At 46.0% G+C, this 27300-nt stretch overlaps 1 protein-coding gene across 2 annotated transcripts; it reads left to right on the top strand.

Moving 5' to 3' along the window:
* Window positions 1–1031: 1031 nt before the first annotated feature.
* LOC147609594 (2-oxoglutarate (2OG) and Fe(II)-dependent oxygenase superfamily protein) lies at window positions 1032–24692 on the top strand. 2 transcript variants are annotated; one of them, XR_015264232.1, is made up of 10 exons: window positions 1032–1404; window positions 1630–1777; window positions 2352–2483; window positions 2763–2920; window positions 21739–21841; window positions 22059–22154; window positions 23352–23437; window positions 23796–23861; window positions 23985–24104; window positions 24208–24692. XR_015264232.1 is itself a non-coding variant. In XM_086787596.1 (9 exons), the coding sequence occupies exons 2-9, from the start codon at window positions 1652–1654 to the stop codon at window positions 24289–24291; spliced, it is 885 nt and encodes a 294-aa protein (XP_086643722.1). In that variant the 5' UTR covers window positions 1042–1404; window positions 1630–1651; the 3' UTR covers window positions 24292–24692. The 2 variants fall into 2 exon arrangements, 1 of the variants encoding a protein (XP_086643722.1); XM_086787596.1 differs by lacking the exon at window positions 23352–23437 and having other exon boundaries at window positions 1042–1404.
* Window positions 24693–27300: the final 2608 nt, after the last annotated feature.

Here is a 27300-nt window from a genome sequence, read left to right as displayed (position 1 = left end):
CTCACCCATGATTGGAGACAAGTAACCTACAAGGCAACTAGTGGGGAGCAGCTTCACCAAAGTTTTAGTGTCCCCAATGGGGGGTTTGTATAAAGGGAGATGTCGCATGAAGGGTGATTATGGAGATACTTGTAGAGTTAGTTTACGTGCTTTTGGGAGGAGCTTAGAAAGCGAAAAATTAAGTACTAACTATTTTTTGGATAAATTGATTGATAATTTCTAGTGGTAATTGTTCTCTCTCTCTCTCTCTCTCTCTCTCTCTCTCTCTCTCTCTCCTTATGTGTGTGTGTGTGTGTGTGTGTAAAGTGCAAGTGTTTACACACAGACACACACACACATTATGTGCAAGTGTTTACACACACACACACACACACACACACACACATTCTTCAATTGTATTTTACATGTAGCATCACTAATAAAGGGTTACTTCTTTCTTTTTCATATCTTACTTTTCTCTTAGAAAAGTCATTTTGGGAAAAAATTATTCAGCTCTTGTAGAAACTAGAGAGGTGCTTGGATTGGGTCGGCGCCTTACATTGCTTTACACTATACTACCTTCTAGCCTTTGAATTCTTGTGCAAAAGATGGCATGAAGTCAAGGGTGATTGCTTAGAAAAGTCGAAATGAGTTTGCTTGGCAATTGAGACAATACTTGGGATTGTATTGGGTGTGTCACTATCAACTGTGGCCCATGTCATATGAGCCCTAAGCTCTCAAAGCTATTTATGGCGAGGGGGGATAGTATGTTGGATTGCAATTGCTACACTGGCCTTAGATGATTGGTTTGCAAAGGTTTATCAACAGACAAGACGATGGTTGGTAAGGATCAACGATGCCCCGGAAGGCATGCACATGAGCTGATTTTATTATCAGTAGGGATAAACCAATAGGCGACATCATTGGAGCAATATAAGGAGGGAATTTTCTCATCAACTATGGACATTTTTTCCAACCCTTTTTGTATTTAATTGGACACACTACATTTGATTGGTAGAGTAGGTCCTATTTGATTGGACATGAGGGTAATTCTCACATATTTTTAGATGTAGGTCCGTGTGTAAATGCAAATCCTTAAAGGCTCAGCCTTGGCCCTCTCACGACAGAATCTCTCTAGCACATAGATTTCCTTTGCTTCGACCCATCCATTTCATCCTCCTGTTCTTCAATTCTGCTTCTCCTCATCGCTGTAGCCAGAAATCTGCGTTTTGCATCGATTGCATCATACTAATCTGTGTCTTCTGATTGCATTGTCCTACTCAGGTCTCTATAGTAATCAATTCTCATTGGCATAGCCAGGTCGGTGTCTAGGATTAGGGCTTCAATCTTTCATCACCATATTCAGGTCCCTCCCTCAGGGTTTCGAAATCGTCTGATCTATATTCTTGCGCTCAAATCGGCCAGGTATTGTTATGCTAATGTTATCTTTGCAACTAGTCTGATCGGTTTAGTGCATCCACTAATGTTATCTTTGCAGCTAGTCTGATCGGTTTAGTGCATCCACTAATTCAATGTTAGATGCAGCTCTGCGTTTAGTTGTTGTTAATATCAATTAGGGTGCCTTTTAAGCAGACTGTATGATTCATTATAATGATTTATAAGGGTTGTCTTCACATTTCTATGATACAGGATCTATCAGGGTTTTTACAGAATGAAGGGCAAAAGCAAGGGAAAATGGTTTGCCAATGGCTACAGGCTTCCCATGCCTTTGGTTCTCCTTTTCTGCCTGGTGTTCTTCCTAGCAGGCTTCTATGGGTCTACCACATTTGTATCCCAGGTTTTTACCTCTCCTTTTTATTTGATCTAATCCAGTTTTGTAAATTAAATCAAATGTGATTAACTGTAGCTAGGAGTCATTTGGCCCTCTTATTTATCTCATCCACAAGCGCCTAAGCAACTATGAGGGGCACTTCTTTCACCACATGTTTTTATCACATCCATGCAATGGAGCACCACCACCCAAAACCCCAAAACAACAACCCCCCCCAACCCCCCTCCCCCGGCCCCTGGCCCTGACACACACACACACACACACACACACACACACCCAAGCTACAGGCAGCCTTAGGCCCAAAGACAGGGAGATCTGGTTTTGAACCAAGCACAACATCCTGCGCAAAGTTAGAACAGTGGGCCAATAAAAAACATGAACCCTACTAGTCCACACGCTCTAGTCTGAGTGATTATCGCAACCCCCCATCGAGGTTATGGGATAGGTTCTATAGCTGGACATGTGCAGTGGGGTGTGTTATTTTCTCACAAACAAACAAGAGATGACTTATTGATTCATTTGTCCACGCTCACAATTGATGTGTACTCTGCTACTGATCAAAGATTGCACTCTGTTGCAGAATCTTTTGCCTCAAGACAAAGTTGTAGGAGTGGGAGGTCGAAAGTCCTTGGAGATTCATCAAGAAAAAGGTTCAGATCTTTCTCAGCATGGGGGAACCGGTGACAGCTACATCAGTGACATACCCTTTCAGGCATGGACTTTGTCTCTATTATATACATTGTTTAGCTACGCCTACTAGTGCAGGCACGCACACATATATGTATGAATGTATCTATGAATGCTGCTTGCATACATGTATGTACGTAGGTACATATGTATGTGCCTATGTATGTATTTATAGATATGTCGTTATACATATATGTTGTCTTTGCATTTCCTGGTCCTTAAAATTGTGTGGAATGGGGCTTGTTACAGCAGATGATGGTGTGCAGGGGGAACTCCGTGACTTGTCTTTGATTTTTGGCGCCAGGTTTTGAGCTGGCATCCGCGAGCACTGCTGTTTCCAAACTTTGCCAGTAAGGAGCAATGTGGAGCTATCATCAAATTGGCTAAGACACGTTTGACACCTTCGTCTTTGGCTCTGCGTAAAGGGGAGACAGAAGATAACACAAAGGATACAAGGACAAGGTACCTGAATTTTTTCGATTTGTAATTACTATTAAGGTATCGGTAGGCCCAAGTATTCTCAAGTTTGTGGAAGCCTATAAGAAGACCTCCTGAAGGCACTCGTTTTAGAGCCTACCATAAACGTATGTGAAAGAAGGCACACTTCCTGCGGTTTTCTTGTGCATTCATTTCTGCTATTGTGCAAATTGCTGCTGCCACTGCTCCAATGGCGAGGCATGATTTTTCAGGGTGGTACATTTCCTTCCTCTTATGCAATTCATATGATGCTCACTGTTCATTCTATATATAGCCTTTTTTAATTGTATCACAGGGCTTGAGAGGAGAGTCTTGGTTTGGTTGCACTTGAAATGGGCCTGAAAACATGTTGCTTAAGAGTCAAGGTGAGACAATAATGCAGAACCTCTCACAAACCATGATTTGGCAGGTTTAACATGGTCTAATTTCTAAATCACGGGGGTGAGAGAATGACTTCCAAGTTTCTATTTTCTTGGACAGTCTCCACTAGCTAAACAACTATAACCCCACTGTGCTTCTAAGGCCAGAGTTTATAGAGCCTCATACAATGTGTGGTTCAAGGTTGCCTATGGAGAGGACATTTGGAATGTAGAAGGCAAGGCTTTACATCCTTCTAAGGAGATGTGATACAGACTCAAGGAAATGTACATAGCGTGGCATAGTGTTGCACAACATGTCTGTAGTGCATGGCAATTCTTTTGACATGGATTGAAGGCAAGATGCCAAAAGAGATGTAGGGGGTGCTTGCAAAAATGGAGATCAACACAACGACACATTGGGAGAGGTTTGCACTATGATACCATTTTGTCACATGAATAAATTGTCAAGGAGCAAGGTAGGGCTGATGATAAGCAATAGATGCTGTATGAAAACCTAGTAAAGGTGTTGTATCAAGGCCATAACATTGATGCTATGGGCATTGGAGTTCTGTTGAAGATTGCTGAGTTCATGGACCACTTCTACGTGAGTTTTAGGACAGAGTAGGTGTGCCAAGGGGGGGGGGGGGGGGGGGGGGGGGTTACTTCTCTGTAAGCAGCTTTCCTCTCATATTTGGCTACTTGGCTGGTTGGCCTTCTGTGGCCTGCTCATGACTAGGCAAATGGACAACACACACTTTCTGGTGCATGTTCACCAGCCTAGATATTTCCCAATATGAAAGAGGTCTGGTGGACTCTAGGACGTCCAAATATTCGGAAAGAACAAGCTTTGGGAATGGGGGATCATCTTGGAATACAAAGGATCACACTCCTAAAATTTAGAAGAGTTGCTTTTTTTTTTTTTGGCCCGACTACGATGGAAATTCTATTCGTGTCATTACGTCTGGAATTGAGCCGATACCAAGAGTTGCCAGAATCCTTATGACAAATGGGCTACCAGTTGGGATATTTTTAGAGATAAAGTTTATGGAAGGGCCCATCTCTTAGATTGGGACATGTGGCAAGAAAGTGGATCAAAGTGAGACAAGTGGCCTCACACTTGTCATTATAGCCTTCTCTTGCCATTTTAGCCCATTTAGAGGCGCAAATCTATAAATTGGAGCCCTTTTTTCTTCATTTGAAGGAGGCTCTCTTGCTGCACACTAGCCTCTAATGCCGTTACAGGCTGCTCTAATGATGGCTACTCTCTCTCTCTCTCTCTCTCTCTCTCTCTCTCTCTCTCTCTCTCAGGCTGCCCATGAAGAATATCAGTTTGTTGGGGATTATTTTGGAGGCTTCCAACGCGACGAAATACTGAAGGCAAGGATACAATGGCTAGAAATCATAATAAAATGATTAAATACTTGTTGTATCAGCCATTGTACTTGCCGTACCAACCATTGTTCTTGCTGTACTAGCCATTGTTCTTGTTGTAACAGCCCGCCTTGTTGTACCTGCTGTACCAGCCACTATTGGTTGCACCAGCCATTGTACTTGTTGTACCAACCATTATATACAGTACCAGTCATTTGTTGGAAGGTTGGCGATTTCGAGCGTGTGATCTATGGCTAGAAGGTGTCTTGGATTATCCCATAAGTGGAAGCATGGGAAGTTGAAGAGCCATATATAGGCTAGAGTGGCACCTTGTCATAATCATCTCCTCTAGCCGGTGTTTTGGGAGGTAGCTCACCGGGAGATGGAAGCCCGGTGGAGGGATACTGCAGTGCCCGTTGGGGGTGTTCGTGGAGCTCGATGGTGATGCGTCTCCTACGTGCATTAGTCTTCCGCTGTCCATTTTGACATGGTATCAGAGCCCGGGCATGTGTGGTCTTGGGCGGCTCAGGCTTTTGTAGTCCTGGGCGACCCTCTCGCACCTTGGTGGCTTGCGGAGCTCGAATCGAGGGAGGGTGTTGGAAGGTTGGCGATTTCGAGCGTGTGATCTATGTCTAGAAGGTGCCTTGGATTACTCCATAAGTGGAAGCATGGGAAGTTGAAGAGCCATATATAGGCTAGAGTGGCACCTTGTCATAATCATCTCCTTCGGCCGGTGTTTTGGGAGGTAGCTTACCGAGAGATGGGAGCCCGGTGGAGGGATGCTGCAGTGCCCGTTGGGGGTATTCGTGGAGCTCGATGGTGATGCGTCTCCTACGTGCGTTAGTCTTCCGTTGCGCATTCTGACATCATTGTACTTGCTGCACTAGCCATTGTACTGTACTTGCTGCACTAGCCATTGTACTGATAGAATGTGCAACGGAAGAAGGGAAAGTGGAAACACAGGAGAGAGAGTGAGAGAGAGAGACGGAGAGCAAATACAGGTGAGAACCTGCTCTTAATATCATCATCCAAAGGAATACATGTCCCGAGCAAGAGGGGAGAAAACCTCGTATGTGAGGGACTGCAACAAACAATGCTAAGCAAGCAGTGAGAAATGAGGGAGGCAAGCCAGCTATATATATGCCCATATGAAGGCAGTCGACTAGGGAATAAATCCTCCACGACCGGGAAAAATACCCAAGACTCCATAAAATGGGGAATAATATGGGAAAACAAATGCGAGGGGTGACTAGCCCCTCTAACTAACATGGTCAGTCCTAGAGGCTAAAATAGGACACCAAACAGGAAGCCAACATGAAGGGGATGATGTCTAACACCCCCTCTCAGCACCGGATGCTGAGTGAACTCCAAGAAGCCAGAGACGTCGTCCTCGATCAAAGATGAAAGACTGCAGAAACAGGTAACAAGAAAGCTCCACAAGCAATCTCGTCAGCTACTCAGCTACAAAAGAAACAGAACAAGCTGCCAGGTACACCGCTCCTCTAGAAGAAAACAACCATATAGGCTGCGACGTGCTGCTCCAAATAATGGTTCAAAACCCAAGTGTAAGAACACTCCCCGAAGTCAAATGTCGTGTATCCAGCTTGGAGAAGGTATAAAAAACCTCATAACCAACCAAGATCCTGTAGATAATCAATCCTGGGAGAAGCAAACTGCTCCTCACTGGAACCCTCAAAAGAAATAGAGTCAATCTGCTCCAACTTTTTACCAAGAGTAGCCAAATGCTGTAAAAAAGCATCCTCTGAAAAGGTCGGCATCGCAAGATGTAAAGACTCTGTAGTAAAGATGGGGTCCATCTGCTCAAACTATGTGCCATGAGTTGCCCAATGCTGTAAATAAGCACACGCCACTGAGGTGGGCATTGTAAGATGAAAGGACTCCACATCCCCCTTTGAAAATTGATGTCGTCGGATTGGTACAAGCCCAACTTGATTCTGATCCAAATCCAACAAACTCTGGAAGTACCACTGTGCCCCAGGTACGGTTAGCAACCACAAATCCAAAGCATCCCACTGGTCCAAAAAACCATCCTCCAAAACAACAAACCTGCAGAACTAGCAGGGGGAGGGGCATCCTTAGAAGCATCACAAAGAGATGCGGAGATAGACTCTTCACAATGAGGAAGGGAAGCAGGAATATAAACTGCAGTGGTAACAAAGTCCTCAAAAGTATCACTGATAGCAGAAGACTGTTCCATAAGTAGATTCAGATCTCGAGAATTAGCAATGAGCAAATGTTTCATATGAAAGGATCACACCTCATAGGCAAAACACCCTCCTTGTTCTGCAACACTGCAAAGAACACAGGCTCGGAAAAAAGAAACTTTGCTTAGGATCTTTGAAAAGATTACTGCTCTCCTCCAAAATCTGTAAACTCCTGTCACAGAAGAAAGTCTCCACAGATACAAAACAGCTCCCAAAGTTGATCCTCAAGTGAAGTAGCTGGAGATGGGCCCGCTCTGCATGTAGAAAACTCCTTTGGGAAGCAAAACGCAGCCAAAACACTGCTGTCCAGCAAAAAACAGCACTCCACCGCCAACAGAAGGCGAGGAACATGAAGAAACCGGGAAACCGTGTACGCAAGGAACAAAAATGCAGGTATAGATGCTCCAAAATCAGCAAAAACGCTGATTGAAATCAGAAATTCAGAATCCTCCTCAAGTACCAAACTGCCACCAAAGCCACAATCCAAACAAAACACCACCTCTACAAGTGATCTGTGTCTACTGGAGAAGAAAACGCAGCCAAACAAGGGCTACAAACCTGAAAATTCAGGTCAACCAGTGTCCACACCTCCTATGAGGAAAAACGCTGAAGAGAAGGTACCTTCGGGTCCAACGGATGAAGCCCAGGTGAAGGTAGAGCTACCAGCAAGAATCAATTCAGAAAAATGCAGCGACCATGGCTGTAAATCTGAAAACGCAGAGGTAAAAGGGGCTGTAGAACGGGCTGAATCTGGAAAAGCAGTAGAGATATGTGGTACACTCAAGCCTCAGATCAACTAATCACCATCAGAAACATGTAGAAGAAAAAACGCAGTAAATATGCTGTTGCTGGCCTGTGCAAAACAGGTGACCAGCACTACAGGGGGGGTATGAATGCTGAGAACTGCTATAAAACGGGTGACCAGCCTCTCTAGCTAACATGGTCAGCCCTAGAGGCTAAAATAGGACGCCAAACAGGAAGCTAGCAAGAAGGGGATGATGTCTAGCAGTACCAACCATTATACCTATTGTACCAACTATTGTACTTGCTGTACAGGCTGAATGGAGAGTTGAACCTATTGTACCAACTCTATTGCATGAAGACCCGTGGTTTTTGGGGAAGAACTAGTACCCACACGGAGGTATATGGATTATATTGTTGGCTTGGTATTTATTCAGCCTGTGTTCCGGCTGAATTTTATGGTTGCCTCGTGTTGGAATGTGTTATGATTTGAATATGGATAATCCGGCATCTCCCATGGGGAGAGTAAGGCCCTCAAAGCTTCTACATGATATTTTCTTCTTGGGTCATAAAATACTCTGGGTTTTTTTTTTTTTTTTTTTGGGGGGGGGGGGTCAGCCCATTCCGGCCTCTATGCGGTGTTAGCTATGCACATCTCTCTTTTACAGTTCTGTTGATTAATTGGCATACGTTTAAGGGTGTGGCCGATTTCAGTGTTTAATTGCATTAATGGTCAAGTGTTTTGCGAAACCCCGGGGCACCCCAGAAGTTACAATGACTAGCAGAGGATTTACTCCCAAACTGGGCACCCTGATGCTCATGCTTTGCGACAGTGATTTTCATCCCTTTGGGGCTCCATGATTGCTCCATATGCTCCCTACATGCTACTCATATGCTATGTGATTGCTGGTCTTAGCTTTCACATGCCTGCACAACAGCTAGTCTTATTTCTGTTTATTGAGAGTGCGTGCATGCGTGCGAGAGAGAGAGAGAGAGAGAGAGAGAGAGAGAGAGAGAGAGAGAGAGAGAACTATATGAACGTCTGCGAAAGCCCAAGATGGCCTATGAGACACAATATAAACGTAAAGACCTTGTCAGTCTTGAGCTTGAGCTAAATCTGTGATCTAGCAAAAGCAAAAAAACAACCTACTAATCAACCAGTGGATCTATGACACACCATGCATCAAATCTGGGTGTGGTTGTTGGTTTGTTTTGGTTTGGACTTCCAAAAATCGAGAGAGAGAGAGAGAGAGAGAGAGAGAGAGAGAGAGAGAGAGAGAGAGAGTCATGCACATCATTGTCCTAGGGTGCCATGTGGACATTCTGCAGCTTCTAAGACAATCAATCACTTTTTTTGATGGGCCAAGAGCATGTTGTGAGCCCTAGTCCAAGGGACAAGGCGCTAGGCAACATCTAGGTTTAGGGTCAGTGTCTGTCATGCTTGTGGCACAAGTCTATGTAACCCTACCCTCCTTGCAAGTTGAATAATCTTGTACTAGGCAACCGGGCACTTATTAGACTATTTGGTTGGGTGCCTAGGGAAGCGCAAGTGTGTCAAGTCCTTGTCCAAGTCTTGGGCAAAATGTGCGTGTCAAAGTGTCAAAAGGAAATGCTCAAAAGCCTGAGTCTTTGGGGGGCCATGGGCACCCTTGGTGGGGACCAAAAAGGGGCAAAGGTGGACCAATTATTGGGCTGATGGAGGGCGCCTATGTAAAGAGACTTTAAGGTCACATCTTTTGAGAGGAAACCCGGTGCTTGATGCCTACATAAGAGCAGCCAGCCAAGGGCATAAACCATCTTGCAACCTTTGAGCTCAAGGGTCAGCCCAAGTATGAACATTGAAGAGGCAATTGACCCTTGAAAAGCTTGCATGAGGGGAGCATAGAGATCAGACATATCTTCATCATCTAAAGGAGACGATAGAAGGTTTCCAGCCAGCCTATAACCCTAAAATGCAGGTCATCAAGAAGGCCACCTCTGGAGAAAAAAACGGACAGCACATAGATGGCCTACAACAGTAAGAAAATGCAGCATACAAGCTGGCCAGAGAGCTGCAGCAACAGGGTACATACAGAGAGAAAACGCAGCCTGTAAGGTGCCCTGAATCAGCCCAAAACAAAGGTTCCATTGTGATGGGTGTCGTAGAAGCGTGTTCTTATGATTAACGCTAAGAAAAGAAGATTAATGCTAATCCTATGTGACGGCCATAGTTGTTTTCGTACGACGGCATATTGTATGGAATACCAGATGGTACGATACCGTACGGATACGGATTTTTTGGGGATTTTTTTTTTTCCAAAAAAAATAATTTTTTAAAAAATAATTTTTTTTTGGGAAGTAATGGTCTTGTTTTTGCTTGTCTATGACTGTTTGAGCTTCCTTTGTACTATGATGTTTCCCTCCTTTTTCAAATACTCCATAGCTCGAAATTGGAAATACCTAAGTTTATAAGTACTTTTTTAAAACACTTTATTTTATCGTACAATAAGAAATTGTTTTATATCATACCGTATTTTTTTGTACGTTATCGTATCGTATGAATCGTACGGTATCGTACCTGACAACTATACCTATGTCTAGCAAAGACACAGAAGACAAGGAGAGATAGACCTGCCAAAACATGCTGTATATACAATGATCTTGGTGATTCATAGCTTCGTGCAAATGATCTTCCTGATTCACAGCTTCATGATGCATGTCAAAGATCCTTGCAGCCGTCTACTTGCAATCGAACAAGAGAAGCTCCTACTGATCCACCATTGTGTCCTTGCTACCTTACAGACTTTGACAAAAGGATACTCTTGACCTTTGAATTATGATTCTAATGAATGCCTAATGATTCCATTTATAGGAAAAATATAGAAGTTCGTAATTGAGTTGGTTTTGCCTTTTTAGCCCACAAAGCTTTGTGCAAGGAGTCATATTTTGTATCTGTCCAACTTGTGCCCCAACCATTGGGCTATTGCTTGGGCACTTTTGGGTGTCGTTTGGGCTGCCAAGGCTGCTCAAATCGGACCATATTTTGTGTTCATAATGTGTCCCCACTTGTGCCCCAGCCATTGGGCTATGTCTTGGGCACTTTTGGGCATTGTTTGGGCTGCCAAGGCTGCTCAAATTGGACCATATTTTGCGTATTATCTTGCACCTCGTTGGGCACGTGCATCTTGGGCAATGGCACCTCATTGAAAACACCTCGTTCTGTGATCACGTCTCCTTCTGGTGTGATGTAGCAGAGAGTAGGCTGCTGTCCCGATGGTGAGAGCTGAGGAAAAACGCTGAAGTGCTCTATGTAGCAGAGAGGGCTTCTGTCCCATGAGCTGAAGATAAAATGCTGATATGCTCTACTGTAGTAGAGAGGGCTGCTGTCCCATAAGCTGTGGTAAAATGCTGATGATATGCTGATGTAAAGCGTTGATGATGTGCCGATGTAAGCGTTGATGATGTGCTGATGTAAACGCTGATGTACTGAATGTAGTAGAGAGGGGTGTGGCCTGTAGCAGAGAGTAGGCTGTTGTCCCAAGATGTGTCCAGATGATAAAATGCTGAGGTGCTGTCCTGTCTGGCGATGATGATGAAGCAATGTGGTGTAGAGCCCAACAGCAGCAGCAGATGGTACTGGATATGGTCAAGAAATGGTACACCATGCTGAATGATGAGGCTAATGTATATATAGTATGTGGGGCTGTTGGTTGGCCAGGCTAAAGGCAGTCAGCCAGTAGCAAAGACCCACAAAATACCAAAAAAGCCCAGAAAATTCCCTTTTTAGGGCTGGACAAAATGTTGCTTTCATACACCCCCTCTTAGGCCAAAAGGAGACCATGAGAGAGGATGATGGATGCCAGGGTCCCACACTGACACATTGGCAGAAGGAATGTACCCCCTCTGATAAAATCAGAGAGGGCGATCGTGATGGCAAAGTTGGTGAAGATGAGGTGATGTAGATGGGTTGATCGTCTCCCAAGGTGACATCTTGAACGGGGCATATGTATAAGAGTCCTCTGATGTGAGGTGACTCTGAGTAGAAGGCTAATGCAGAAGCAGAGATGATGTCGGAGTTGAAGCACGGTCGATGATGGAGGCTTGCGTCGATGTGAGGCAAAACACTCCGAGAGGTGGTCGGTGTCGAAGGCTCATGTCGTTGGATGTAGAGGCACTCCGAGGTGGTAGTGGCAACAAAAGATGAAGTGATGCAGGTTCTGGTGACAAGGGTGCTGCGGTACCTGAGGTGGCAGATGAAGAGCATAGAGGGCTGCCGTTCCGAGTGGTGTAGTGGTGCAAGCTCTGATGACAAGGGTGCTACAAGACATGAAGGGTGCATGCTCTGGTGACAAGGGTGCTGCGTACCTAAAGGGTGGTGAGGAGCAGAGAGGGCTACCATCCCGAGTAGTGCAAGCTCTGGTGACGAGGGTGCTGCGTACCTAAAGGGTGTCGATGGTGAAGATAAGCAGAGAGTGGGCTGCCGTCACGATGATGTGATGTAGCAGAGAGTGGCTGCTGTCCCGATGGTGAGAGCTGAGGAAAAACGCTGAAGTGCTCTATGAAGCAGAGAGGGCTGCTGTCCCATGAGCTGAAGATACGACTCTGATATGCTCTACTGTAGCAGAGAGGGCTGCTGTCCCATAAGCTGTGGTAAAATACTGAAGTAAAGTTTGATAATATGCTGATGTAAACGCTGATGGTGTGCTGATGTAAGCACTGATGATATGCTAATGTAGTGAATGTAGCAGAGGGCTGCTGTCCCATGGTGGCCTGTAGCAGAGAGTGGGCTGCTGTCCCAAGATGTGGCCAAATGATAAAAATGCTGAGGTGCTGTCCTGTCAGGCGATGATGATGAAGCAATGTGGTGTAGAGCCCGGCAGAAGCAGCAGATGGTACTGGATATGGTCAAGAAATGGTACACCATGATGAATGATGAGGCTAACCTATATATAGTATGTGGGGCTGGTGGTTGGCCAGGCTGAAGGCAGCAGTCGGCCAGCAGCAAAGACCCACAAAATACCAAATAAAACCAAAAAAGCCTAGAAAATTCCCTTTTTAGGGCTGGACAAAATGCTGTTTTCACACAAGTGGGAGGGTCCGAACTATGAGACATCGTGCACCAAGGAGCTTCGCTATGAGAAGGAAGCTTTGACGAGAGAGCTTGAGACTTTGAAGGCAACATGGGAGAAGTATGGATGTACCTTGCTTTGCAATGGATGATCAAATGTGAGAAAGAGAAATGTATACAAGCAGAGGAATCATGTTTCTCCATGCCATAGATGCATCAGCTGTAGGGACTGTGGTTACAGGTGCATTTATATGGTCTCACTTACGCCACGCAATCAATGAAATAGGTGCAGCCAACATCGTGCAGGTCATTACAGATAATGGGTCAAACTGTGTGGCCATGGGGAGGATGCTTGAGGAGGAGTTCTCCACAATAGTTTGGACACCTTGTGCCACGCATAGCCTAGATCTCATGATTGAGGATGTGGGGAAGCTACCTTGGGTGTCTCGTATTTTCTTTGCGGCATCAAGCATGGTCAATTTTGTCTGCAAGAGACCCGAGGTTTTGAGCATGTACAGGGCAAACAGTGACCTTGAGCTTCTAAAGCCTTCGAAGACAAGGTTTGCGTATATGTTCATAGTATTGGAGAGGCTTGTTAGAGTACGACATGGTTTGTTGCGTACCAATGGGAGAATAAGAATGATCCTAAGGCACTAGCTTTCTGTCTCATGGTCATGAGAGATGCTTGGTGGGATGATGCAACAAGCCTAGTGAAGATGATGAACCCCATGTACAGACATGGAGGGAGCTCTATTGGCCTTTTTTATGAATTCATGGACAAAATAGGAGAAGCTCTTGACTTATGTATTGCATTGTCTGCAGCTAGGTACTTATTCTTAGCAATTAAGATAGAAATTCGTAATTGAGTCGGTTTTTCTTTTTTAGCCCACAAAGCTTTGTGCAAAAAGTCATATTTTGTGTTCATAACGTGTCCAACTTGTGCCCCAACCATTGGGCTATGTCCTGGGCACTTTTGGGCATTGTTTGGGCTGCCAATACTGCTCAAATCAGTCCATATTCTGCCTCTTATCTTGCTGAGTTATTTGTTAATGAGGATAAGCATGTCCATGAGCATCGGGATTAATGGATGCACATGACATCTATTCAGCCCAAAACTGTCCCCAAGGTGTCTTTGTTCACTGTTTAGTGGACAGCCAGCCAGTAAATCTTGTACCTCATTTACATCTTGCAATACATAAGCAAATAGACCTGGCAATAGCCGGGGGCCCTTGAGAGGGCGGTTGGGACCTAATTGGGTGCGTTGTGTTCTTTCTCTCTCTCTTCCCTTTTATCATTTCTGCAACTTTCAGCAAGCACTTGAAGCAATCTCCTCTCTATTCCATTGAAAGAATACTTCGGCATAAGTTGCATATCTATTCCGAAGAGGAGTGGAGGGGCATCCCTATTAGATTTCAGATTACATATGGTCGCTAGGAGATGGCCTTCATTGCCAGATATGTGTGTATCTCAAGAGTCATGGGTGGTAATGGCTAAGGCCCTCATAGAGGAGGTCACACTTGTGCATGGTAATATGTCACGTTCATCACGCACTTGGATGCCACGTAGACATTTCTGTACAGAAGGTGCAGGACCTGGGATGGTGAACTGGTCCCATGTGAGCCCAGTCCGGGACGAGTCAGCCAGAGATCCATCTCAGTCGTCCGAGGTCAGGTGTGCATTGTCCTGCACATGAGTCCAAGGTCAGGTGTGCACTGTCCTGCACATGAAGCAGTGCCAGTCCGCGCTATGAGTCTCCCTCTGGAATGATGTCAGATGTTCTGTGTATCTGGTTTGCAACTGGATGCCAGGCCTCTGTAGGCATGTAGGTTTGCATGTAGAGATGGGGCCAGCCCATAGGGCTACCCCAGTGCGAAGAATTGCACTTGCACTCTTAGTATGGGCATGGGGGAGGTGTAGAACCACCCCCAAGGGGCCAGGAGGGCCCAAGCTTTGCCCACCAGCCAAGGCATGGGCTGGAAGGGCTGTCGGCCAGCCCTAGGGCTGCTGGACAGGCAGCCGACAGGGTTTGAAACCCTACCCAGCAGGTCAGGCCAGGTGTAGGGGCAGTCCCACACCCATGCGTAGGTGTGCCCAGCCGCATGAAGCTGTCCCAGAAGGCTGCGCAGAAAGGCCAGCAGGCTGCCTAGTGTGAAAGCAGCATTTATTATAAGTGTGAAAACATTTATTTAAATAAGACCCAGTCGTGGAGCTACCTGAAGCTGGCCGACTCGATGCAAGAGGGAGTATAAATACTCCAGCCTAGAATCCATGAATCCATCTCATAATTCACCAAGTGCTCCAAGCAAACAAGGGCCAGGACAGCCAAGAACTTGCTAAAGCAAAGGGGTGAAGGATTGAAGGTCAAGGGCAGGTTTTCCAGCCAAGAAAAGGTCAAGTACTCTGTATTTGTTTTCAGATTTACATCATTCTAATAAAGCAAATACACCATCCGTGGTGGGGGCCCTACAGAGGGTAATTGGGACCCAATACTGTGTCCTCTCCATCTCCCCCTTCTCTCTCTATTTTCTGCACATCGTCTTTCAGTTTGTGCGTTAATTCCGTCGCGAAAAGAGTGTCGATTTCTGAGTTTTGAAGTACCGATCCTTCTCCGAAGCTTCCGCATATTACAGTGGTATCAGAGCTCACTTCAAGGACAAAGATTCAGCAAAGAAAACCAGAAAATTTTTTCGCTCGTGTGGTTGGTTTTTAGACGCCGGTGGACTACCCCTTTCGGAGTGACTCCTGTCCCTCGAAGGACGGTTGGTTTTTAGCCTCCGGAAGTCTCCGGAAGTCTCCCACACAGATAGTGGATGGTCAGATTGCGTTCCGGAAAGGAATTGCATTTTCCCGCTATGGCGAGTTTCGGCGACAAGAGAGAACCAGAACCATGGGACCAGAGTGCACCAGGCAGCCCAACTAGGGCACCCGGCTTGAGTGTAACAGATATGTTCCAGCAGATGATGCGAGCAATCGCAGACCAGACAACCAAGTTGGATGAGCAGAAGGCGCGGATTTTGGCTCTGGAGGAGCGTTCTCGCTCTCCAGCGTCGCGTTTTCCATCTCCTCCTCCCTCTCCTTCCGTACCCCAGATACCAGATCCTCGTCACAGGGACCCTCTCGAGGGGTCACAGCTGCAGCCAAGCTCCTTGCTTGAGATGCAGATGTGTGCATTGGAGATTCGACAACGAGAAGACGACGCCATGCGACGAGTGGAACACGAGCGTTACCTCAGAGCTTTGGACGCCAGATTGACACCGGCGGCGCCCTCGAATCATTTTCCCGAGAAAATGAATTGCAGTAAGTATAATGGTAAACTCGATCCCACTACTCTTTATTCATGGTTACATCAATTTGAAGCTTACTTTGCCGCAGTTAGGAAAACAGATATTGACAAAGTGATCTTAGCTAGTTGGTACTTGGAAGGTGGGGCCATTCCTTGGTGGACTCAGTGGGCTCATGCCCACACCAGAGCAGGTATGGCAGCTTATGTGTGGGACAAGTTCGTCCGCGACCTTAAGCAGCGGTTTCTACTGCCCCACTATCTTGAGCGACTCGAAGACGAGTTCAGGGGAGCGCGTCAGAACGCGCAACCAGTCCTTCAGTTTGCCAATAAAATTTCGACCTTGTGTCTGCAATTAGGCTTATCTGATACGGACAAGAAAGGGCAGTTTTTGTATGGCTTGGACACGCAAATCCAATGGGAGGTGCGTATGTTTAGGCCAGCCACCTTTGAGGACGCACCCTCGCTTGCGCAGAGTGCAGAAATGAAACACAATGGTGGCAAGCCCAAGACTTCCCAGCCGGCTTCTCCCAAGGCTAACGCCTCGGGGGGCAAAAGCTGTCAGAATATGCAGCGGAGATGATGACCAAATCTGGGAACACAAGAGCAAAAACGCAGGCAGAAAAACAGCACAAGAGAGAGACAGATGTAGGCGTGTAACTCTGCTCTATATACACAAGAAGATCCCGAATATGATACAAATGAGGTATGGGGGCTGATATATATACCTCCCATAGAGGGCAGTCGGCCAGCAACAGTAAAGCCCACGACTGCTGAATATGTCCCACGACTGCATTTATGCAGTCGGCCAGCTATCTGGTGCCAAAACCTGATCAAAATCAGTCGGCCAGCAGCAAGAGTGCCCACGACTGATAAACATCTAGTCGGCCAGCACTGTACTGCTCTTGGCACCCTCTGGCAGCCCTCCCAAGCCTCAGAAAAAATGGGAAAAGTAGGGGAAAAATACGGAGAGTGGGGAAAAATGATAAAACACCTCATAAGGGCGGGCACACCCACAACAAAGGCCCTGGTGTATAAATCTAGACAGGAGATGACTTCTAACACCCCCTCTCAGCTCCTGGCTGTGTGACCAACCACTTGGAGCTGGGGTGCCGCCTGAGCAAATCCTGAGAGCGACTTCGTGAAGAGGTCCACCGTACTGTCCTCCGTCGAACAGAACTCCAGCAAGATGTCATCAGCAACAATCTGTTCACGAACAAAGTGCCTCTGGATGACCAAGGGTTCCTCCAGCGGAAGCCCAAACCTGCAATGTAACCTCCTCATGCTCCGTAAAACTGCTCCTGGGCCATAAGTAGATCCCCTCGTGTCCGAATCTCCTCCCCAAACTGAGTCACTCCAACCGCGGAGTCGGACTCCATCCAACAATCCCCCTCCTGTGTACAAGAGTCCATGATCCTTCGCATGCCGCAGAAACCACAGGAAACGCAATCCTTCCTCACAAAGAGACATCTGCAACCAAGAGCTCAACTGCCTCATCAGGAATCTCCCGTCCAATCCGGTGTCCATCAACCAGATCCATGAACCATACAGCTTCTGAGTCACAGAGACATCACACTGCTCACAAGGATCAACACCTGTTACGGTGCACAAGCAAGTCCTGGAAACCTGATGAAACCTGTCAACCACCCCCTCTGAATCCGGAACCACAAAGCCTGGAGAAACCACCTCCTTCTGCAAGCAAACACCTGTCACCTGCCTGGCTTTCCGAAAGGTCCCCGTGGAAAGAACATCCTCAACTACTGGAAGTTCTATGTCCCGAACACTACGAGACATCAGAGCATAAGTGACCTGTTCAGCTTCCTCTGACTCACGAACACAAGAACTACCAACCTCAGTACTGGAAAGTTCCTGCCAACTGCTGCCATCTACTGGTACGCTATCCACCACCTGGTCTCGGAAAGCTCGCACCTGCAGCGTATCCACACCTGAGTAGCTATTACCACACTGCCACTCATCACAATCCTGAGGACCTGGGAGAGAGAGTGCTGAAAGCCTGTAAACTCCATTCTCCACTCCACCTTCCCAAACCACTTGGCCTGTTGCTTTGTCCCGGAGAGCAACAAAATGCTCATCAAACTCCACCCGTATGCCAGTCTTGCAAACCTGATGCACTGACAACAGATGAAAACCAAGTGCCGGAACATACAACACCTGGGAGGAATGCTTCCCCCCTCTGCCATCGGGAACTATCTCCATCCTGCCCTCACTGTGAACTGGGATAGTGGACGTATCCCCAGTAAGAATCTGACCAGAAAGCCTGCAGAGATCCTGTAAACCGGAACGGGAAGGAGTCATGTGCCTTGAAGCACCACTATCGAGAATCCACTCCCGAGTATCCATTGCGGAGAGTCCTCCAATCTCCTCCCTGCCTGAAGAAAATGAAGCATCGGTGTCCATCACCTCCAGGTGCACAAAAGCTGGAGTCTTCATGATTGCTGAGGAGTCTTCACCCTTCTCGGTCTTCCGCTTGGGACACTGCCTCCAGTAGTGGCCTTTCTCGCCACAATCATTACAGGTCCTCTCTGCCTTTAGTTTCTCGCGGTCAGCGTCGGACATCTTCTCAGAAGACTTCTCCGATGAAGCCTTCCCCTTGCCCGAGTTACGGCCTTTCGACCGTTGGCCAGTAAAGGCCTCCGAACCTCCACCCTGAGGAGGGTTCGTAAATCGTTCCTCCTGGTCCAGGACCATAGGCACAAGCTCCTCCCACGTGATGGTGCTGAGCCTGCCACTGGTAATCAACGACGAGTAGAATGCTGAGTACGAAGAGGGCAAATGTGACAGCAACGTTATGGCCATGTCCTCTGACGATATCTCCTTCCCAGCCTGAAGAACTTCCTGCTGAAGAGCCTGCAGCTTGTTAATATGCTCCCGCATCGTCGCCGACTTTGCAGGGCTCATAACCCGCATCTGTACTTCCAAAGAAATCCTCTTCATGGGTGATACCCTGTTGTACAGAGAAGCCAAATGCTGCCATATACCTCTGGCCAGCGTCATGTGCTTTACATGATTGATTACCTATGGTGTGCAATTGAGGAAAATAAACGAACGGACCCTGGCGTTGACGCGATCCCACATCTGCGTCTGGGCCTCCCGGTCCTTTCGGGTTGACGGTAACTCCCCTTCCTCTACTTCCGGCCGTGGAATCCCAACAACGACGAAATCGGCGAGATCGTAGGACTCCAGAACGCATTCCATCATCACCTTCCATATGCCGTAGTTGCTCCCGTCCAACTGACGGTCCACCGGGAACGTGGGGAGTGTCGGGATCTTCACATGTCTCTCGGCCATCTCTAACAGATCTGCCATAGCGGGGATGTACTCTGAAAAGGGTGGGTGGGTGGGAACAAAGAAGAACTGATACCTGCAAGTGGCTGTCCAGCAAATCAGCCCGCCTTCCTCTTGCTTCTCCTCTTCCCGAACAGTCCAAAACAGTCCACCAATCAGCCACAAAACAGCCCCCCTCTTGCTCACACAAATCCCAAGACCTATCTAGAGCCTAGGCTCTGATACCATGTCAGAATATGCAGCGGAGATGATGACCAAATCTGGGAACACAAGAGCAAAAACGCAGGCAGAAAAACAGCACAAGAGAGAGACAGATGTAGGCGTGTAACTCTGCTCTATATACACAAGAAGATCCCGAATATGATACAAATGAGGTATGGGGGCTGAGGACATATATATACCTCCCATAGAGGGCAGTCGGCCAGCAACAGTAAAGCCCACGACTGCTGAATATGTCCCACGACTGCATTTATGCAGTCGGCCAGCTATCTGGTGCCAAAACCTGATCAAAATCAGTCGGCCAGCAGCAAGAGTGCCCATGACTGATAAACATCCAGTCGGCCAGCACTGTACTGCTCTTGGCACCCTCTGGCAGCCCTCCCAAGCCTCAGAAAAAATGGGAAAAATAGGGGAAAAATACGGAGAGTGGGGAAAAATGATAAAACACCTCATAAGGGCGGGCACACCCACAACAAAGGCCCTGGTGTATAAATCTAGACAGGAGATGACTTCTAACAAAAGCCAGAACCAGACGGGGTCTTCCCCAGGACAGAGCCCGGGAGCCTCTGGCTCCAAGAACTCGAACAATGCGTCTAAGCTTACTCCAGACCAGAAAGCGGAGGCAGGCAAGACAGGTGGCAAGTTGAGTGCTGAGGAGCTTTCTCAGTACAGGAAGGAGGGTAGATGTTACTTTTGTCACACAAAAGGACATACTTCTCGGGATTGTCCGAAGAAGTCTCCAAAGGCCGCCGCCGCCGCCTCCACAGCTTCCGTGGTGAGCACAGCTCCCACACAGACCCCAGCGGCTACTCCTGGTTCTTCAACCCCCGGTGCTTCAGTTGGAGCAATTATTAGCCGGGCGCCCATGACCAGGAGTATGAGCGCAACGAATTGCTCAAGTCCTTTGGCTACATAGGTGGCCAGAGAGTCGTTGTCTTGTTTGACAGCGGCAGCACGGAGGATGTGATCACGGAAGAGGCCGCTAGGCGTGCCCGTTTCGAGCTAACTCCGGTGGACAAACAAGTTGAGGGTTTTAGCACAGGTATGACAACGAGCGTCAAGTATGAAGCTCTAGGTGCGAAGTTAGTGATTCAGGGCATAGAGTTTGTGCGTGACTTTATGGTTGCCCCTCTTGTAGGAGCAGACATAATTTTGGGTATCCAGTGGTTTCACAAGTTTCTTCCTGATGTCAAGTGGGACAAGCACAGGTTCCAGATCGATCGGAATGTGTCAAACACCCCGGTGACCATTAAGTGTGAGCGCATATAAATAGGCCCCTAGCCCCCATGCCACACTTGTATCATACCGGGATCTTCTTGTGTATATCAGAGCAGAGTTACACGCCTACATCTCTCTCTCTCTCTTGTGCTGTTTTTTTGCATGCGTTTTTTGCTCGTGTGTTCCCAGATCTGGTCATCATCTCCGCTGCGTATTCTGACACAACCTTGGTTTGGTTGGGCATTTAGAAAACCTCAGGACATTGTCCAGCGTACAACAAATCAAGTGTACCATATGATAGTGGAAGATAAGTGCTGGATCACTGAGAAGGCTAATAGGGTATGGAACATTAGGAAAAGTAAGGCCTGGTGGAAGGAAGTAATCTCACAGGGCTGGTGGTCTAAGATTCCATATCAAGGGAAGGTGTTCCTATGGCGCATGCTAATTGAAGGCCTACCATTGGGTGACTAGCGAACCGGCGGATGTATCTTTTCATTTCATGTCCGGTGGCAAAGAAGGTGTGGGATTTCTTTTCTCGCATATGGACTCCGTTGAGAGATAGGCCCTTAAAGGTTAAAGACTGGATTTTTGGCAAGATTCTGAATGGGCCAGATAAGCCACAACATTCAATTTTTTTTTCATTTTTTCAGGTGGACAGGTTTGTGGCATATCTGGTTAACTAGGAATGCCTTCATATTTGATGCAAAAGTTGGTATTACAGCTCACATAGGTCGTATAAAAGGGCTACTATTGTGACAAGTCTCTTCCTTGCGGTCAGCTCATTTGGTGGAGAATGACATGGCTATATATTGGATGAGGGTACTCCGAGCTACACCTGTGGTTCGGAGTAATTAGTGAGGGAAAACTAGTACATCACATGGCAGCCATGTGGCCATTTGTAAAGTAATTTTTAGGTACTTCAATTACGAAGAAAAGAGAGAGAGAGAGAGAGAGAGAGAGAGAGATCTTGTACAATGGAGAGGAGGGTGAAATTAAAGAAAAGGGCGATATTAACAGACAGGTTTACTTATTGCCAGCTCAGGTACATTCCTCATTGCAAGGCAAGACAAAACAGGATCCCTGGCTCTGGTGGAGCAAAAGATGGCAAGAGCTACAATGGTTCCTGTCTCTCATGGGGAGGTGCAGCATTGCTTCTTTGAACCATTTCATTTCTTGTGTGCAATTTCTTTGTCTACCTCTTTCTTTTTGATCAACAATCTGTCAATGCTGAATGGATGGCCTCTGGCATGCTTTTTGACTAGCCCTCACACATGCTAATCCACATCAGACTCGTGAGTGAGCCAAGTTTTTGAGGAAATTGCTTTACGTGGTTGTGTTTTTTTCCTTGAATTTGCAGGCATTCAATATTTTGCGGTATGAACTAGGTCAAAAGTATAATAGCCATTATGATTTCTTCAATCCGGCTGAGTATGGACCTCAGAAGAGTCAAAGGGTAAATCATCATTCAACAACACTTACCGTGGTGTTTTTCTGGTTACAAATTTTCCTTAAATATGTGGCCATCCAAAAAAATTCCAATGAAATTATTTGAGCTTGCAAATTTGTGCGTGAGAGAGAGAGAGAGAGAGAGAGAGAGAGAGAGAGAGAGAGTCTGTGGAGGGCCCAAATGGCCTATGAGATAAAAAAACATTTGCTTTGAATGCCTACAAGTAGAGAGACAATGTTTGTGGTTCTTTTGCTCAATGACTCTGCCATCTGGATAGAGGGATTGAGCCCCTCTCAATAAACACTGATGGTGCTATGGATTTTCATGTCTCTGCATAGACTTATTCTAGGTGGGAGCGTGTCAAGTTCTATGGATTTAGAGCTGTCAAAGGTCATATCTGATAACTTCATGTTTTGATCAATTGGGGCTGCCTTTAGTCCTGTTTATTGGAAAGTGATATTCCATCTAGGGAAAAGTCGATGAGATGTCTTCTAATGCGATAGTAAAAATTGGTGTCATTTGCACAGCTAGAGGAAGGTATGTGTATGGAGGTGATGATGGAGATTTCCATCTGGCTGGGGTCTTTCTAGTTGTTGTCTAGTTTGGTGCCCTATTGTCTCGCCCTCGCTGTTTGCCTTTCTAGCTTGGCATGTCCAAAAATGCTCTGAAAGAATGATACAAAGAATGGTTGGGATTTGTTCTAGTCCTATCACCATCTTTGCTCCGTCATGAGCTGGTCTTTGTATCTTGGTAGTTTCGTCCGTGTCTTTTGCATGTTGCATCGTGCTTCCTATGCCATCATGGAGAATGGCATCATGATGTGGAAGAGAATGTAGGGGAAGGGTTTGACTTTGAAGAGGCTCCTAAGTATAACTGTTGACAGACAACCACCCCAACGCCACCCCCCCCCCCCCCCCCCCCCCCCCGCCCCAAAAAAGAAAAAAGAAAAAAGAAAATCTTCTTCCCCCTCCCTCCTTCTCTGCACCCTTTTTCCACCCTTCTTTATCTTTGGTAAATACAAGTAGAAGGGGTAAATTTGTCTCTTGAGAGCCCAAGTCCAGGATCTCATCCTGTTTGCATGTATTTTGAAAGCATAGTATGCTGTTTTCCTGCCTCTAGCCAAAGGATTACACACTGCTGGCAAGAGTATATCTGTATTCAAAGTGAGTCAAAGGACCTTTTTCACTGGCTGTGTTTTGATAGAATACAAAAGGGAGGAGCAAGTATTGGTTCTGGTCTTTCGTTCATCAAATATGCTCCAAAGCCCCTAGAGGAGCATCCTTACTTAGGTAAGAGTAGCTTAATTCTGATGTAGACTGTGTAGGTGCATGTCTTTGCAAATTCAAGTTATAATTAGTGAGTCTCATTTTGAAGAGCTGTTGCTTAAACGATTTGTTTTATAAGCTAATTGATGTGAGACCCGATCCTTTGAACTGTTTGCCTTTTTGTGTGCTTGATTTGCACATATGTGCTTGTCTCATCCTCCAATATGTGACTTTGCAGGTCTTATAACCGTTTTCTCTTTTGGTGTGTTTGATTTATGCATGAATAATTATTACAGTTTTGTGCTTTGTTCTGCATCGCCATACACCTTAAGTTTCAGTTTGGATTTGTGACATTCTAGATCATCACATTGGTTATATACAGATGGCGTCTTTTCTTCTTTATCTATCTGATGTGGAGGAGGGGGGGGAGACCATGTTCCCATTTGAGGTTATAAGCTAAGCTATTCAATCTTGCAAAAATTTCTTGTAAGTACTAAGGTGATATTAAACATACACAGGATATGTGAGTTTGCTAATAGTGCATACTGTGTTTCAACTACTTTACATGCAGGGGTATCAAAATATGAACATTAATTATGATTACAAACAGTGCATTGGTCTGAAGGTGAAACCTCAGCAAGGAGATGCCCTTCTCTTTTATTCTATGTTTCCGAATGGAACTTTTGATAAGGTCAGCACATGTTTGTAATAGCTAGTTGCCTTGATTCAGAATAGTCAGTGCATATGTGCGTGTGCATGATGCTGACAATGATTTGGCTCGCGAACTTGAGCAGACATCTTTACATGGTAGCTGCCCTGTTATCAAAGGCGAGAAGTGGGTTGCCACAAAGTGGATAAGAGATCAAGATCGTTGGTGACAAGGTCGAAATACTGCAGTCAACGATACCTCGCTTGTAAAAGACATATTTGGGTCTTTCTGGTCGCCCACATCAGATTAACCCAACTCTGTAACATTAGGTTTCAGATAATTATGTACTAAAGAAGATTCTCGCCGTTTAAACGCAATTTGGAGGTATTGAGTGGCATCGCAAGACCTCATGCAGCTTGTTGTGAGTCCAAACATATGCAAGGGGGTAAAAATGCTGTTTTGGCTGGTTCCACAAGTTACATGTAAGTTTTTGCTTTGGCCAGGAAATGGATGCCATCCCAGTGTGAAAGTAAAGGATGATGATCAGGCTTATCAATCATGGTCTTATTTATTCCATTATGTAAATCATTTACTTCACCACTTGAAAAAGGCCACATGGCAGTGTGAATCGTATGGCGATTGCTCCAAAAGTTGCTCTGTGTAGATGAGTTGCGAATCTGCATACAATGGCCTTAAGCCCCCTCAGCCTTCTGCATGAACTACTGTTAGCTCTTGTAATCTGAACTATACCTCTTTTCAACTTACTCTTAACCACATTAACTTTGTCACAAGGTTTTTATGAATCATTTGAAAAGGTAAGTATATAAATTTATTTTGTTACCATATCGCGAAGCGTCACACCTCACCTGTGGTATGGTAGGCCCCGTGGGCAGGTGTAGGTGCCACGTGGCAAGTCATAGACTTGGCAGACGCAGTAAAACAGACTGACCTGTAGCATATATATTCGTGGGTAGCCAAATCGTCATAATCATCTTCTTTCCTTAGAGTTGGACTTCATGTAGATTTTTTTTGTAGGCAAAATGCTAGCGAGGGGTGTACAATAAGTAGGCCCCAAGGTTGCAGGTGATGTTAAATTCACTCAGCCATGTTCATTGTACTAGAGATTCAGTTGTATTACTTCTTTATTGTGCATAATACATACAATAGTTTAGGACTCGTGGCATGATTGTCGCACTCTAAAGTTCTTTATATTTCTGAAATCTCTAGCACGTAGGCACAAGTATCGTACAGTTGGTATTAGGGCCTAGTGAGCTTGTAAATTTTTTTTTTTCTGCCACTCGTGTGCATTGACAAGGTAAAGTTCCTATGCTCAAGGAGTGGCACAAGTCCGGGTCCAGGTTTGGAAAAGTAATTAATCTTGGTTTTTTTTGGTATTTGTGGTATAGGGTAACCATCCTTATCCCACCCATTCTTTCTCAGTGTGAAAGGCTTTTGTCCTTAACAGTCATTCTTTATCCCTAGTTTCGCATTCTTCTGGGTCTCAAGGCAAGCATGGAAGCCATATGTAATCGTCGCGATCAGATAGAATCAACATCTTGAGTGCCTATTGTTTCAGATTTTAGCATCTACCAAGGCTCGTGCTTCTCAACAAAGGCTGGAAATCAGTCTCTAATTTTTCTTATCACCGTGTCTATCTAATTGTGATTAGTGTTTGATTATCAGCCTAAATTTTGATACTTTGAATCACCTTAGCTTAGTGAATGTCAAGTTGGTATCAAAGTATCCTAGGCTAGTGGGTCTTAGCAAGAGATTTGAAATGTTTAAGCATTTAGGGTATGGTGTATATAGGAACACCTTGATTTAGGGCAAGATAATATTCTCCCTCTCTTTTCTTGATTCTAATGGGCATTTGAGCTTGCCTGTATCGATCTCATAGATTGCTAAGCACTAGATTCCATGGAAGCAGAGAGAGAGAGAGAGAGAGCAGCTTATTATTACAAGCAATTGGCGGTGATTTCTTGCCAAGCATCATTCATCTCAAAGAGGAGAGAGAGGGGTAGCTCATTCCAGTTGCAGCACCCTCTTACCCTGCGCACATGCTTCCAAGCGGTGGCATCCGTCCGATCAACGGGACCTTGCCGGTTGGAGATATGTCTCACACATGAGTCCGACCGACGCAAAATGCTGAATTCTGCTGGATCCATCGACGGAAGTGCTTAGGCTAAACACTCTCAGGTCGGTGGAAGCTCCTCTGGCTGCAAATGGGAGGGTGCCACATCAGAAAAACCCTCTCTTCTCTTTCTTGAACGGGGGCCACTGGAAAGCTGACATCACAGGCTTACCGAACGGAGAAAGGTCGGAACGTACTCTTCCATGTGTGCAGGCTATCTGCAAAAGCTCAAACAGAGTGCGCAGGCATCGTCATCTCTCTTGTGTTAGAACCAACACAAGCTTGCCTCCGTCTCAACGCTGCCCAGGCAATCATCGTGTCCACAAGCACGACACAAGGGCCCTAGCAGCCTGTAGCTCAACGCAAGCACGAAATACTGCAGATCTACGCAAGCGCAGCATTTGCCTCTCATCAGGCAGCACCTCTTGCAGGGCGAGAGAAGCAGCATTTCTGCGTATACCAGAGCATAGAAATGCCAATCTCGACAGCGAGCAGCAAGGCCGCCACGCGTAGCAGTCATCTGTCATTCTGTTAAGGCGGCAGAAGGAAAGGGGGGCGGCAAAAACATCTCTAAAATTAAAACCCTAAGCTGCTTCTTGAGTTGTGTAAAAGAGTCTTAAATAAGAGACTATTCACATGGGCACTTTCATTTGGGCTCCATCACAGGTTTCTTTACCGGCTTGTGTGGCATTTACATCACTATTTCCATGGGCAAGTGGTTCGTCAGCAAGATTGGCATCAAACTTTGGGTTCACGTGTTGCTTTCCATCATCGATATTTTTCCTTTTTAAACAATTTGTTACCTTTGATGTATGCATCCATTATGAGCACTTGTGAACCAAAATTTGAATGGGAAGTCTCTTGGACTCGCCACTCGAGCGAGTAAATTGAATCTTGGACTCGCCACGAGCGAGTAAACTGAAAAGGCATAACTCACACCTCGTGTTGTAAACCTACTCCCACGCTTATGTAAAGTTTGAAGTCAATAGTTAGCATTTTATCCCAAGAGGCAAATTGAGGTGGACCACTCTAGCAAATGACCAATACTGTGTAGGCCCAAGACATGTATGATGATAGGGATTCATCACTTGAGAGGGGGTGCTGAAA

Source organism: Cibotium barometz, chromosome 51 (genome assembly GCF_041138505.1).
Source record: "Cibotium barometz isolate CiBa-2024 chromosome 51, ASM4113850v1, whole genome shotgun sequence".
NCBI lineage: Eukaryota > Viridiplantae > Streptophyta > Polypodiopsida > Cyatheales > Cibotiaceae > Cibotium > Cibotium barometz.
Note: the sequence above shows the minus strand (reverse complement) of the source record. Positions and strands in the feature narration are given on the sequence as shown.